The 15,742-nt window shown below is 45.8% G+C and overlaps 1 protein-coding gene across 4 annotated transcripts; it reads left to right on the top strand.

Annotated features, from left to right (window-relative positions):
* The first annotated feature begins 2 nt into the window (after positions 1 to 2).
* Positions 3 to 14,358, top strand: cgna (cingulin a). 4 transcript variants are annotated; one of them, XM_040165130.2, is made up of 21 exons: positions 29 to 184; positions 4,135 to 5,035; positions 5,148 to 5,245; positions 5,378 to 5,447; positions 5,556 to 5,651; positions 6,315 to 6,436; positions 6,682 to 6,793; positions 7,045 to 7,257; positions 7,463 to 7,611; positions 7,754 to 7,780; positions 8,330 to 8,450; positions 8,622 to 8,834; positions 8,935 to 9,156; positions 9,230 to 9,478; positions 9,596 to 9,766; positions 9,914 to 10,075; positions 10,379 to 10,552; positions 10,658 to 10,776; positions 11,149 to 11,257; positions 11,377 to 11,540; positions 12,879 to 14,358. In XM_040165130.2, exons 2-21 carry the CDS (start codon positions 4,136 to 4,138, stop codon positions 13,015 to 13,017), a joined length of 3,630 nt encoding a protein of 1,209 aa, XP_040021064.2. In that variant the 5' UTR covers positions 29 to 184; position 4,135; the 3' UTR covers positions 13,018 to 14,358. The 4 variants fall into 4 exon arrangements, with proteins under 4 accessions (XP_040021065.2, XP_040021064.2, XP_040021066.2 ...); XM_040165132.2 differs by having other exon boundaries at positions 48 to 184; positions 5,175 to 5,245; XM_040165131.2 differs by lacking the exon at positions 7,754 to 7,780 and having other exon boundaries at positions 3 to 184.
* Positions 14,359 to 15,742: the final 1,384 nt, after the last annotated feature.

Below are 15,742 nucleotides of genomic sequence, written 5' to 3'. Positions count from 1 at the left end.
ATGTAACAGGTTGTAGTCGTCGCATAATGAACTTGTTGCTGTGTTAATTTACGGAGGAGTCGCTATTCCACTCACTTTTCTGCGTGGACTTTGATGGGAAAAGTTTGAATCCCCGTCGAGGTAAAGGAAGCGAAGTGTTGAAAAGGGTCGAAGGAACAACCTTAACTCCTGGGGAGAAAAAAAGGTAACTTTACGTCTGTTGTTGGACCTCACGTAGCGAGACAGCTCAACCGGAGAGACACGACCTGTCGGACACTTTACTTCACTCTGCTTCGGCTGCTTTAACTTCACTCCGCGAAGCCGAAACAAGTCCGCGTTTAACTGTGTGTCGCCTGTCTCGGAGTCTCAGCGGGGCTCATGCATTTAACGTTAACGTTAGCTCGGTGGCTAACGTTAACGTTACTTCACGGCCACTCGCCTCTAACGCCTCAACGGAACAACTGGCACGCGAGAGATGTGCGCAGGTGTCTCTGTTGACCGCACAACAACTCTCATGGTCACTAAGTTACACCGTTTTAAAACGTTTTTAAAAGGTAATCTACCTGCTACCAGATAGACGTGTCTCCTCCTAATGTAAGACACAAGAGGGAACTAACTACATTCCCGTTAGGCCTGTGATCTAATTATATAGGTATGTGTGTTTGTTTATCTATATATATATTCGTTATTCTCTACAACATCTCAACGACATTTACTGGAGAGCAGGTTTGTGATTCAGAGATTCTAGTCAGTCAGGTTAAACTGATGATGCACGCGAGAAAGAGGAGCAGATTGTAGTTTTGAAGTGTGGGGAAATGGCTCATCGATTGTGTCATAAAAAGGAATAATCACAGCATTGCACTTGCTGAGCGTCGCCCGTGCTGACACAGTAACACAAAATAAAATGAATGTGTGAAAAAAAAAGGTGAACCCGATAGTTATTCTTAATTCTGGACAAAGTGATGAAGGATACAGTCTCTCTCTCTCTCTCTTCATCACTCACACACACGTCCTCTGTCTCGGCCCGTGTAAAGAGGACAGAGGGACAGTGTCTGGAATGTGGGGTAAGGGAGGGCCGTATTCATAATGGTGTCATTAGTGTACTGTTAGGTAACACTGAAGTATCTCTTTGTTATGCCAATGAACTTCTTTTGGATTTGAAAAGAGGAATAAATGGGTGTTTGTCTGAGCGAGGAAGGGGAGCGGTGGCGAGTTTAGAAAGGGACGAACCGCTCGATGAGAGGGAGGAGACCCTGAGGACAGAGTGTCTGGCTCTCCTTAAAGGACACCTAAAGCGTGTGCTACTGTTTTGTCCATTGTGGTGACTCAAATTTTCATGTGCAATCCTTGTATACCTGTAATACATGACGGGTCATTTAGCTGACTCTTTTTGTCCAGAGCGACTTACATCGCATTTTGTTTTTACCTGTGGCTTTTACATTTTTGCCCAGGGGGCAATTAAGGGTTAGGTGTCTTGCTTAGGGACATGGAGCAGCCGGGGCTCAAACCGCCAACCTCGCGGTTCCCAGAGTATACTGAAAAAAGGGACAAACTACTATTGAAAACAATTCAGCTGATTTAATTATTTAAAATAATAAAAAGATATGACCATTCACAAATCTTGTATTTGCTGCTATTCCATCCATTATATCATTGAAATATCACTGGTGCTCTCATCCTCAGCCAATATTACGGATTGAGAAACTGACATGAACAATTTTCACATTAGTAAACGCTGTGAAAAACCGTTTGTACACAATATCATATTAAATGCAGCACATACCAGTTTGGATTTAATAACCGGTATCTGTTTTAGGTCATGAGCCTGGGTCAGCAGAGGCACTTTCATGACGGTTTCATTTCTCTGCACACCTGCTCCAATCTCCTAATTATATTTTCCATTCGTCTCAGATCTTAATAACAGGGAAGCTGCTCCAATTCCATTTACTGTTGCATTACATTACATTACATGTCATTACTGTTGGCTGATTCACTTTGAGGTCAGAGGCAGAGACGCCATCCTCATAACTGCAGCGTAACACAATTGGTAGAGTTCTGCTGGCGAGGAATCCTGCAGAAGGCCTGTTGTTAAAGTCACATCCTATTAATGATACAAGTGTGGTTTGAAAGCTCGCTAAAATAATCTTATTTTTTTATTTTTAAATGATCCATTGATCCACCGAACAAGAGAACAATCTCCATTTAGTTGCTTATTGTTCTATTGATTTATAGTTTCAGCTCTAGGATAGTCGCACAATAATTTGTTCAAATAAAAGCACAAGAAGAACATACATTTTGACTGATTTCGATCCAAAGACACCAACCAAACGGATTCCTAGAAAGGTTTAGTTTTGTAAACGGAGAAGGATGTTTATATTTACGGAGATAAGACGTTTGCTCTGGGGTAGTAACCTAACACGGACAGTGTACGCAGACAGATAACGTGAAGAGCTAAACCGTGTACGGGAGGGTACGAAGGGCCGTGGGGATTGTTGGTGGCATTCTCTGAATTGCTGCCCTCATTCCCTGCCCCACATGGGCTGGACAATAGAAGCGGGACACCCTCTCGGCGCTGGGACTGCATCCCCCTCACTGACACACAAACTACAGGTAGCAAGAGATGCTTCTCTATATAGTATGTCACCGTCGAACACACCTGTCTGTGTGTCAGACTGTCGCACGCGCTCTGTACAGGTTGTTCTGGTTCAGATTATCACGAATCCGCCGTTGCCCTCGCACGGCCCGTTTGCCGGTGCTCGACCTTGCAGTGGAGTTTTCGCGCTCAACTGCACTAACGCGGTTTGACGGGTTGCTTCCTCCGTGGTTCCCAGAGGGGGGGGGATATCGACTATAGCTGTGCACGGCTGAGACGGCAGGTCTGTCTGCTCGGACGCTGCTCACGCACACGGGCATCCTGTGAGGTCGCTGTGCTTTGCCTTCTGCCACCACCGATTCTTGCTTCAAAGTTGTTTTGTATTCACCAGTTTCATGTGGATGTTTTTCTACAGCCTGATGACAGCGGAAAGGTGTGTGAAGAGAGAGAGACAAGGTCAATGTGGTAGCTTTTAGCGTGCGTTGAATGAACCGGACCAGTGTAATACACATGGGGATGAGCCCTCACAATGTGACCCAAGGCGTGATCGGTCAATGTCATGCCAGATATGTTCAGTTGAGTGCTCTACATTATGGCCGGGCGACGCTGACGGGGACTTGTCACTGGATGATAACATAGGTGTGACCTGTTGAAGTAGAAATAGTTTCTGCATGACTCATCAAGGTCTACCCGAGTAGTGGAAGAAATTACAACGTAAAAGCAGGAAACCGTCCTCTCTCTCAACTATGGTACCCGTCTCCTTCAAGCTGTCAAAGTTTTGAAGGGGGGGGGGGGGGTTTAGTATCTGGCTGAGAAGTCGGGAGTGCTTTTGTTGGTCCGTACAAGGGGGAAGGTGATATGTGGGTGTGTGCTTTCAGGTTAATGACTAATGGAAAGCACTGAGGACAAAGTCCACAAACGCAGTCAAGAGCCAGAAACTAAGTGATAGAGCTTATAAATCAGCGTGCCCGCATGTGTTCAAAGTGTTTTGTCACTTCCTGGCTGCCTGTTAATGAGTTCCTAGGTAGTCTTTATCTGATTTCCTAATATGAGGTAAACAGTGTTCTATGTTGAGCTGGTTTTTGTCTGCTTGTAGCAGCCCCCCCCCCCCCCCCCCCCCGCTTTGTCCCTGAACCTGCTATTGTGAATATAGTCCAACCGATACAACATTTATTAGGCCGAAACTGATTCTTAATCAGTATCATACTTTGTGTGCTGAATGTTTTTGTCCTTTTACAGGCTAATATGGGACAACACCAGCATATCTGCACTGAGCAAATTCTGTAGCTCAGTCCATAGCTAATGAATATCAGCCTGGTGGATTTAATTGTCCGCCTTCGATCGTATCTTTTTTAACTCGACTTTTACAACACAAATACTGCCAAATCCTGGACACGTTTGGTTAAAGAAAAGAAGGTACTTTCTCAGTTCAAGCATGCATATGCATACACAAGCATGCATGATGCATCGGTTGGATGGGTGCAGGAAAGCTCTCTTCTTACATGTGATTTAACCACAAAATTGCATCCTTTTTTTCTTCTCCTTTTTTGCCGTATTACCAGCATGAGCGTGCCGTCCTCCGGTCCAAGGACCCCGGCGGACTACGGTGTCCAGATCCGCTTCATCAATGACCCCCACGACGCTGGCGGGGGGCATCCGGGGCCCCAGCCCCGGACCAAGCCCCCAACCCCCTCCAAGTACGGCGTGGCGGTGCGGGTGCAGGGCATCGCTGGCCAGCCATATGTGATGCTGAAGGACGGCAAGAAGGGAGACTCTTATGGGGTCCAGCTCAGGACCCAGTACCCCAGTGGCTACAGCAGCCTTCCCCGCAGCAAAGAGAGAGCAGAGCCCAGAGCGCAGAGGGCAGATGTAGAAGAAGAAAGCGGAGGAGCTGGGCACGGCGGGGCACTGCGCAGGGCCCAGTCCCACGGGTCTCTGCTGGACAGGGACGGAGAGGGAGGTGCGGGCAGTGAGGACTTTCAGCTGTCCAGGCCTCCAGGGGACGGGAAGTCTGGAAGTTATGGGAATTTGGACGGAGGACTCGGAGCTAGGGGAGACGGAGAGCAGCTTCGGCGTGCCGGTAGTAGAGAGGGCGGCGTGGAGAGGAACACGTGGGATGGTTCGAACAAAACGGGGCTCAACGGGTCACTGGGGTCGGTTAGGAGCACCCAGTCCTACCATGACCCACCCCGACAAACCAATCCGAGACAAACCCCAGTCAACAGACTAATAAACAGGTTTGATGGCAGCAACACGGGAGGCCAACAGGGAGGACTCCCTGCGGAACAACAAGACCCCAGAGCTTCCTCTCCTCTCCCCAACCCATACACCTCCACTCACAGCAGCCTGCGGCGCAGCCCGGCTGCTGTCAACAAATTCCCCGAGCAGGCCCCCAGCCGGTGGACATCCCCGGGGACGTACGCCGCCGCGGAGACCCCACGTGCCGCGCTGACTGAGCCACAGGTAAGAATGAAACGATTTCATGGCTGGGCATGAGAGCAGATCTGTAGAGAGCTCCAAAAAAACCACATAGCATGCAAGATCGCGAGAGTAGTTTTCTGATCTATGTCTCAAGGTGACTCCTGACCTTTTGCTGGACCAGGGTCAGAGTGCAGAGGCGACCAGTGAGGAGGAGCAGGTCATGCAGACTATATACAACATCCTGAGACAAGGGTACGGACCTGGTTGTTATCCTCGGGTAGCACGTACACGTTGTGTTTAGTTCTTATAATACCATGGTAATGAAAGTCTGCTTATGAATTGTGTTCTTTTTAACACATTTTTACCCCTTTTACCTCTTCTCAGGACAAATGAGAGCGACGTCATCGTCAAACACAAAGTCAGGGTCATCTTTAAGAAGATTCAGAGTCTAAAGGTTTGTCCTTTTTAAAGAATTCTCTGAGGGGTTATTGCTGCAGGGGTTGAAATGTCAGGTAAATGAAACCGCTTACATTATTTCTCCGTTGGTCTTTTTCTACGACAGCCCAAAGAAAATCCTCCGGAGGAGTGGATGAGAGAGAAGAGGGAGCTTGAAATAAAGATGGCTGAACTGCAAACAGCCCTTCAAGTGGAAAGACGGGTAAATAAAATAGACAAAAGCATTCAAGAGCAAACAAAGTTCTATAACCGTAAACCTACGAGGTAATTAGCAGTGCAGAATTTTTCTCGTTCTTTCCTGACGTGTGCCAGATTTTTGGAGTTGATGACGCACCAAACCTCACTTTGACTGATTGGAACTGGCTGCTACCAGAGCAAGTTAACATTCAGAGAGGAATCTGCCACTTTTAATCCGCTTTGATTACACGGTGCACATCCAACACCGCGCATAAAGACGCCTCCAAGTCTTCCTGAAATGAGAGCAGCGGCTATCAAGTGAAGGGAAATGCTGTCAATTGATGGAGAGAAGGAAACTGTACTCTTGAGTTTTTATGTCTGTAACTAATCTTACCAGGAGCGCTGTGGGGTTTCTTGCAGTGTGCTTCAGATTAGTCCTCACATTAATCCTTAAAGCCCTCGGGCCTGGTCAAAGGTGCACTCACACAATAATCTAACTTAAATAATGGCTCATTATATGCTGGCTTAAGTAAAGTGGGCAGGTCTTAATCTCTAATAGCTCCTAAGAAGCCAAATTCGTTATGGAGATTGGTGGGCAAATGCCTGCTTTTGCTAAAAAGCCACCGGAGCGAGCCGATGTCTTGTGTCTCACTGCTCTCATTTATTCATCGTGTCTGCTTGTGCAAAGGACTCCGTGAGCAATTCCGATGCCGCTCTGAAAGCTGAGCTGGAGTGCTGTCTGGACGAAAATCTGCTGCTCCAGGAAATGCTGGACCGCCAGAAGAAAGAATTAAATGAAACACAATCCGAGTGAGGACACATACACACACACTCTGTAACACACACAGACAGAGGCAAACGGGAAGGGGCCCGGTACCATGGGTGCACGAGTAGCCCACTTTGTTATCAAGCATAAACTCCTCACAGTTCACCAAACAATCATTCCCTGTCACTTATTCACAAGAGAAAATGTAGTGCGTGCCATCCTCATTTTGTCTTCCATAGAATCATCCAGTGGTGTGTGTGTGTGTGTGTGTGTCCTCTTCTACTCGCAGGGTGACTCAGCTGCGTATGGACCGGGAGAGCGCAGAGGTGCGGGTTAGAGAAATGGAGGACCAGCTGGCTGAGCTTCAGGACGAACTGAGACGGGAGAATGGCAGCAAGACGGTATTCCAGAAACACGCTCACACAGATGCGCAGAGAAAAACAATCTCTTCTAAAAATAGACAGCACTCGATCCAGACCAAATTGCTTCTGAAGACACTTGATCACAAAGCATTCCACTGACAGGTTGATGATTCGCAAAGGCTTTAGCATCTAAAGGAAGACTGAAGTTCCTTTAAGAAAAAGCTTTACCAAACCGTACGCCGTGAGGTCAAAAGCATCAAGTCACCGTCGTGTGTTCCCTCTGTCTGCAGGACCTGATGTCCTGTCAGGCGCAGATGGTGGATGTGTGCCAGCTCAAACAGAAGCTGGAGGAGACTCTGAGGCAGCGAGAGAGGGAGCTAACGGCTCTCAAAGGCGCTCTGAAGGAAGAGGTGGCCACGCACGACAAAGAGGTCGAGGTGCTCCGAGAGCAGTACAGCGTCGACATGGAGAAGCTGCGCAGCAGCATGGAGCAGGTGTCCCAGGTGTGCACACAGAGGCCACGAGCCATCCCACTGTTGCCTACATTTGACATTAAAATGTTTTGATGTTAGAAAACCAGTTGCTCCACAATAAGAAGCGAACTGAACTAAACTTAAATGTGATCTCATCGGTTAAAACAATTCTGGTTGGTCTGTGGAAGGAGTGTTAACCAACATCGCCTCGATTGTTCGGTCCTTCTTATTTCAGTCCCACGTAGGGATCGAGGCCGAGCGGTTGCGCGTGAACGCGTCGGTTCGCTCCCTCCAGCAGCAGTTGGAAGACTGTAGAGACGAGAGCAGCCACTGGATGGAGCAGTTTCACACCACCAGAGACGAGCTTCGCACCGCCAAACAAGAGTGAGTTTGTCCTCGTACTGGAATCAGGCCTTTCCAGTGCTTACTTTGGTCACCGTCTGTTTTGGTCTGTCTTTGCACCTGCTGTGCTACTAATGCGTGTCCATCTATTCTCTCCTACGATGTTTCTCCCGCTCTCTGTCAGGGAGCCACCCAGCAGCCCTAAAACACTGTGAGAGTCACTATTTGAACTGCATTTGTGTTTAGATCTGCAGACCTGTAGATGTGGCTTGCTGTGCTAACGACCGTCTGACTGTAGATCCAAAGGCCATCCACACTTAACAGCCCTAATCCATGACTCACTGAATGATCCACGTTTAGATATGTACCAGGGAGCCTCCAAGTACAATGGGTTCAGATTGGAATATAGACCATATTTAGAACTGGGGTTAAGCAGAAATGGAAATCTGGACAAGTAAACATCTGTGTGTTTATTGTGTGCGTTCATTGTGGTGTGGATGTTCTTAGATATCTGTGTTTAGTGAAAATGTGTCGTAGACCCTTTCTTTTCTGTGAACATATCTGACTCTTATGATAAAAGGAAATGCTGATTTATTAGCTGTTTGTAGAGTGTTTAGTGATGCATCTGCTTGTTCAGTACGTGAAAGAAAATTAAGCTCACATGAATCACCTCTTCAATCAAACTGCTGCTCACCAGATGATCAAGTAGAACTTACTTAATTCTTTCACACGGATCTGAAACTGTCTCTACGATGTTTAGACTCCTGCAAGCCCGACTGGAAAAAGAGGAGTTTGAGGAGGAACTAACCGAGCTCAAGGAGAAAGTGGGCACCATGAAACGCCAGATACCCGACCCTGACCACACGCAGACTCTCAACCAGGTGAACATCACACACTGCGCTGAATTTCACAAAAACCTGGCGGTTGACAAAGAGAAACCTGTTTTTTTTTTCATCTCTCTATGTATTTCTGATATTGCGAGTGTTTCGCAAATAAGCCAAATTTTCATAAAAGTTACCAACCGTCATTTTAACCCTCTTATTCCTGACTAGGAACTTCAGCGTTACCAAGCTGACCTTCAGAAGGCCAAGTCTGAGGTGGAGAAGCATAGGACGGAGTTTGACAAGAAGGTCATGGAGGTCATCTCCATGAAGAAATCTCACCAGAACCAGGCGGCAGAACTGAGGTATGAGATTGACAGGCTGAAGGACCAATTGCAGAGGGCCAGAGACGATGTATCCAAGGCACAGGACAAAAACAAACGGGTAAGTTAATTATAGTGTGGCAATGTTTATGTGGTAGTTTGTTCCTTTTTGTTTTCTTGTGCGTTTTGTCGATCTCAGTCTCCTGACTTCTTGCCTGTAGCTCCCAGACCCGAGCATCATCTCAGAGCTGGAGCAGAAGCTCGGCGTGGCGCTCGGCGAAGCTAGCCAGCTCAAAGAGAAACTCTCATTGGCTGAGGAGGAAGTGGCGGCCAGTAAAACCCATCTCAGTAGAGCTCAGATGGACGTTAAATCGCTCCAAGATGCCCAGCAGGAACAGGAAGAGGCGACCGCACGTCTCAGAGAAAAACTCTCACGGCTGGAGGTAGGTCCCCTCCGCTCACACACTAGTGTCCCTGAAATCAGCAGTCATGTTGTAGCATAACTGGTTTCCTCAGGCTCAGCTGCAGACCAACGCAACGGAGAGCTCCGAGGCAGAGATCACCCTCCACACCGAGGTGAGAGGGTTGAGATCGGAGCTGGACGAGGCCAAGAGAAAAGCTTCTAGACTGAGTCAGGAGCACCGCGAGCTCATCCTGCGCGTGGATGATTCTGAGAAAGAGAAGGAGACACTTAAACAGACCTTCAACCAGCAGGAAGAGACCAGACAACGGCAGGAAAGAGCTCTGGAGAAACTCAACAAAGAAGTAAGACCGAGTGATCCTGTTTAAAACCTTTGGAGAAACGAATGAAAGCGTCCGCAGCATTGGACGTTGTTCGAGCAGCAGAAAAAGTGATCCTCTTGGTTTCTTTCTTCCCGTCAGTATGAGTCCCTGACCATCTCCTCCAGGGAGGAGGTGCAGACTCTAAAGGCTCAGCTGGAGGAGCAGAGAGAGAAGGCACGGAAGGAAATCCAGGAGGCACAACGGAACGGAAACGGCGCTCAGAGTGAACTGGAAAAAAGTAATTTAAATCTACGGAGGCTCGAGGAAGAGGTTTGTATTTTGAGTGCGTGTGTATGCTCACTTGTGCTTTTTAGTTTTTTCTGTTCTGAATGTTCTGAACTGGCTTAAATGGTTTCAGTAGTTCTGACACATCAAACTTATTAGCAATACGTGTTACAATATGATCAATCTACCTAGATGTCACGACAGAAGAAGGAGATTCTGCTGGTTTGCGAGGAGAGAGACAACCACCAGCTGGATAAAGAGCTTCTGACCAACAGGGTGCGCCACCTTGAGGGAGAGATGGAGGCCTTCAAAAACGGCCAAAATGAAAAAACCCGGGAGATTCGCATACTGGAGGTCAGACATGTGCAGCTGCATCGCCGTGCTTTGGGAGAATTAATGGCAGCAGTGTTCTCCGCTGTCGATAGTTCTGTGCTTTTAATAATTCTACTCTGCACACGATGTCAATGGAGCAGTCTGTATATTCAGACACCTTTCTGAACATGTATTACCTATATTTATAAATTAATTAAATACAGTATTTCTCTGCTTACATGTACAAGCTTCAGCACCATTGAATTTTCTTCCACGGCCTAATCCAATGCACACCGTCTCCTTTCTGAGCATCTTAACACGGTGGCCTCTTCTTGCCTCTGCCAGGACAAGCTGAAGCGCATGGAGTTGGAGCTGGAGGAGGAGAAGGGCGGCTCGGAGATGCTGACAGAGCGAGTGGGCAGGAGCAGAGACCAGATCGATCAGCTGCGCTCTGAGCTCATGCAGGAGAGATCCTCCAAACAGGACCTGGAGCTGGACAAGAACACCATGGAGAGACACGTACGTAACGGCAACCCGGTGTCCAGTCGGCGTGTAACAGGAAAACTCTGACTTGCCACTCTGGTGTACTTTGGGCTTGTTTGACCCGCTGTCTGTCCGCTGCAGCTGAAGGAGCTGAGGAGTCGTGTGGCCGACATGGAGGGTCAATCTCGCTCCTCGGCAGGAGTCTCCCAGCTGGAGAACAGGATCCAGGAGCTGGAAGAACTCTTACGGAGTGAGGAAAGGTACAGTGCAATGTACTAGTGTAATTCAGCATTCCTTTTATTCCCTCCATTTTATCTTTTTGTTTGAAGATAAACGATTTCCCTGAAATTTGCGGAGCAATGGTTTATTTTGCTTACATCTTGCTAATTAGATTTATTTAAGGAGAAGTGCATTTGTTTGACAACATTTGCAGATTCGGATGATTATACAAAAAAAAAACTACTAATATATTATGCGTTAATATGATGGGTTGAGTACATTTCCTTTTGCTACCATAAAAGTATTTGAATTGTTCGTTACATTACGGAATCCATGTTTTGGGCATTTCGACCGTTAACTCATGAGCATGCCCGCGTGTCTTCTGCTCGGTTTCCTCTCTCCTACATGTAAAGGGAGAAGAACTCAGTGTTGGCGTCTCAACGGCGCCTGGAGAGGAAACTGAAAGATCTCAACTTGACGTTTGACGAGGAGAAACAAACCCATACTGAACAGAGGGACCAGGTAAACGCCTTCACATCATGTGCACCTCAATATCTGAAAATACTCTGGAGACATGGTAATACATCAAGAACCAATGCATCTGCATAAAACTACACTTTTAACCTCATGCTGTGCTGCAGCTCACTCTGAGAGTGAAAGCCCTGAAGAGGCAGGTAGACGAAGGAGAGACTGAGCTGGAAAGGATCGATGGGATGAGGAGAAAGGCCCAGAGAGACATGGAGGAACAGATGGAGCTCAAAGACACCTTGCAGGCCAGAGTCACAGCACTGGAAACTGAGCTCAAGTAAGCGTTTTACTTGTTCTATGTATCCAATTTGGTCTCTCATCCAATTTGTTATTTAATGTGTGCTTATGCAAGACACTTCCTGGCAGCCACATTTTCACAGCCAGTCGTGTGAGTGAGTAAGAGAAATATCTCATCCCATCAGTGTCATAAGACTACAACTGCACATGAATGACGTTATTATGAGCAAACCCAGATTCCTTATACGTTACACACGCAATCAATAGACACCTGGTAGAGATTTACAGAGCACCCTGAGGTGCAGTATTTCACAACGCGATGTGTGTGAAACACATCAGCAATCACCCGCGTGCGAAAAGATATTTCATTACACTGAAAAAGGTCATTACTCATGTACCACGTGGGAAAGGACATGACAGCAATGCTCCCAGTAGAAAGAGAAATGCTTGTTGTTCCCTTGTGTTGCCAGCAGAGGGAGCACTATTTCCACTGAACAAGAAAGAAACTGTTGAACAAAGTGAGTTTTGAACTAGGGCTGTCAACATAAACGCATTAATCTATGCGATCAATGTGGCCGAGATTAATGCTACAAAATATTTTAACGTAGTTAACGTACGTTTATTTACCTTTTTTTTACGGAAGTAAACAAACGTAAGTCCCGGGAAGAAAAAGCGGAAGTTGACCCCAAAAACAAAGCAGCCGCTAGCTGCAGTCAGTTACATCAAGATGAAGAGAGCTTTTTGCATTGGCAGTAAAATAAAACCGAGGCAGGACATAAAGCGGAGAACTGTGCAGAGGAATTACTCTACGTGTCTAACCGAAGGGGGGTGAATGGCAAACTGACCACTTAAAGCACCTCTATGCTAAGCTAGCTGCTAGTCTGCTTCCATCTCATCTAACGTTACCCTGCGCGGCACGCAGAGGACCACAGCCATGTGTCCCTAAAAGACCGTCGTTTGAAAACGTCCTGGCTAAATGTGGGGAGATTGTTGGCACTTCAAACACAGCCGTTAAATGATGGAGAGTTGAGAGCAAAGTGCACACAAGGACAGCAGGAGGAGTCGCTAGTTCAACACGTTCCACCCAGTGGAATTCTGCCTCCCAAGATGATCAGTTTCGTGCTTCAAATAATATTAACAATAACAACATACACGCTTTCTAAAGTGATTACTCATTATTTTTAAGATTGTCTTTAGAAGGAGAACAAATATTCATTAAAAAACAAAATTGTAACGACAACATTCATTAATCGCCCTTAATCGAGATTAATTTGAAAATGTGCCATTGATTAGTTAGATTTGTTAAATCTATCGACAGCCCTAGTTTGAACCGTTAGTGGTGCCATAGATAATGGTAATGACGATTAATGTGTCACAGGAGGAAAACCCAGGCAGCGATGCGGCCAGCATTGGATTCATCAGCTCTCAGTTCAGATGATGACGACGACAGCCTGTTCGATCCCTCCACCATCACCTCCATACTTACTGAGAGCAACCTCCAGACCAGCTCCTGTTAAAACAGCACTTCAGGGGGGAGGGGGGAGAATACTGTTAAGGAAAAAATAAGGGTCATGTGGCCTTTTTGGGCTGGGAGTAAAGCCAAAAAGCAGAATGGTATTCACTACAGCCAATGAGGGGGGGCGGGGGGCTGCACTGATTTGTGATTTTAAATTACACATTGTAAAGTTTAGCAAGGAGACTGGAAGGAAGCAACTCATCTTCTGAATTTCATGGTATTTTCATCAGTCTACATGGTACTCGGCTGCACTCGACAGTACAGCTGGAGGAACTCCATCATGCAAACACGCACTACATCACAAAGACAAGTAACTGGATTACAAGAACAGAACAGAGGCTAAAAAATGTAAATCGAAATTTCCTCTTGCATGTTTTACAAATGCAAGTTCAGTCAAGGTTGAGGTTCTGGTTTAAGCACTATCAACTAAATACTCATCACCTCGCAGCGTGGAAAGGTTACCTTTCATATCATTTTTCTCTCTAGCGCACGATTCTGTACCTCGGCATGAATAAATAAGGTAGCTCTATTTACAAACATGGACCAACATTAAACTCTGATTCTCATGCTGTTTGTTGTTTAAAAAGTAAAATTTACTGTAAATGATTGGTACTGAATGAAATCTAGCTATTTAAACATGTTTTTTGAATGAGTCTTGTGTTTTTATTACAGGGCGGTACGGTACACAGTGTAGGAATTCAGAATTATAAAATGTGACGCTGATTATTTACTATAAATGTGACAGACGCCTCATGTTGGTGTGACTGGTTCTGTCAGTTGTGTCTTTATCTGCTGTATCTTTAACAATTTACTAGTAAAGATGCAACAGACCTTCTGTTTTGCTGATTTTGTAATGTTTTGTAAGTTTGAAGACATGTGTCCTTTTGTCGGAATATGAAATAATTAACTAACAAGTTTTTTTTGTTTTTCCTTTGAGTTAAAATGGCCAAAAAAAAGTCTTCCTGCCCATTAAAATGTTTGTATTTAAGCTGCACAATTTCTATGCATTCCTTTATTGCAAGTCACTGAAATATATGCTTTAAAATAATTGTTAAATAATAAGTGTTTTGTAAAATTCAACATTAACATTGTAGATTCTTTTGAGTCCGGGGCTTTGTAAACTGTTTGACGAATCAGTTGGAGTGCTAATAACTGTCTTTTGCAGTGAAACTGTAACTGGTAAAATGATTTGTTAGACTGAGGAAGCGGGTGTTGAATTTCAAAATGCTGGCATCTTCTATAAGGTTGACGAGAGAAATTCACCTTGTGTCTGTACTTCAAAATGTTGATAATATTTCTATTGCACGTAAATGTAGCTACAATAAAAGCTCAACAAGTTTAAGTTTCCATGATTATTGTCCTTAAATATACTAAACGTTAATCAGCTACTTTTACTTTTGTGCGTTTTCTCTCTGAGAGAAGAGAGAAGTCTGGTAAACTGCCGCTACACACTAAAGTGGATGAGCAGTAGAAATCCTTCATCCAGAATTTGAAAACTCTCTTGCATAGTAGCCTTTAGCAGCTTTGTTCTAAATAAACTGACTTATGTGACTATTTGATAGACAAACTACTCTCTAATTGTTCAGAATTATTGTAAGGATGTAGGCAGAAGCTCATTTGATGAATACTTATTATGCTCTCATTCCCATTTTGGAAGAGGCGTTTATGACAATGAGATAATAGCGATGCATCTCGCTGCGCTTTAAATAGTTATTAACATGGATGAAAATGACTGTGCGTCCTGTATCCGGCCTTTGTTCACATCACCTGTGTGTGCACGGGACAGTGTGATTACAGGTCTGTCTCATCGTCGCCTCAAACACAGACTGGTTACTGTGGCGCAGCAGACATTAAGACATTCAACATAGCAAACGATTCTATTATTTTCCTAGATGTATAGATTTCAAACGTGTTGACTTGGTGTTCACTGAACACGCAGCAGCCACGACTCGGTGCCAGCGTTGTTGTTTTTACCCTCTTAACTATTGTTGCAGGATCATTTCATAGATAATATGTGCGATAAGTATCATGCAGAGCAGAAATAAACAAGGCAAATGTGTTGATACAGGGGGGCCACATCCCCGTCTACGGACGCATTCCCACGTTCATGTGATTATCATACAAACCTGAAAAAATAGTTTAGGCCTCCACTTCCTCTGCCACCCGTTCCCTGCGGCACAACGAGCAACCAAGCCAAGCACAATAACACACATAATGACGACTAGGACTTTGCATTGTTTGAGAGTGAAGCACGATACCGTGTGAGTTCAATTTGCTCCACCGAGAATCCAGAGCATTAATCAACTGAGCTGGTGTATTGATAGAAGGGACCCGTGTCTCCATTTGTGGATTTATTCTCAGTTTTTCACGAGGAGAGCAACCTTTTAACGACGAGGTCGGCAGGTTCGATCCCCGGCCTACGCTGTTGGCGTTGAACCCCGAGCGGCTCCTCGTGTGCTTTACAGCAACCTGCTGCTCCTAATCCCGTCTGGGATTATTGCTGTGAGACGAGGCGGTGTGCTGCGTGTCGTGCTGCTCTGCAGGGTGAGACATGTCAGGAATGTGCAAGATGGACGGAGATCTGTGCCAGCTGGAAGCCGATATAGTTATCACACCAAATCTAATGTCAGAGAAACCTGCAGCTACTAACCCAAATAATCTCTAGATGTTAGAAAACCGTCTGTCGAATGGATCCAAACCTTTCTACGCTTCACGCCAAAACATTC

The sequence above is a fragment of the Gasterosteus aculeatus genome, chromosome 20 (genome assembly GCF_964276395.1).
Source record: "Gasterosteus aculeatus chromosome 20, fGasAcu3.hap1.1, whole genome shotgun sequence".
In the NCBI taxonomy this organism is placed as follows: domain Eukaryota; kingdom Metazoa; phylum Chordata; class Actinopteri; order Perciformes; family Gasterosteidae; genus Gasterosteus; species Gasterosteus aculeatus.
Note: the sequence above shows the minus strand (reverse complement) of the source record. Positions and strands in the feature narration are given on the sequence as shown.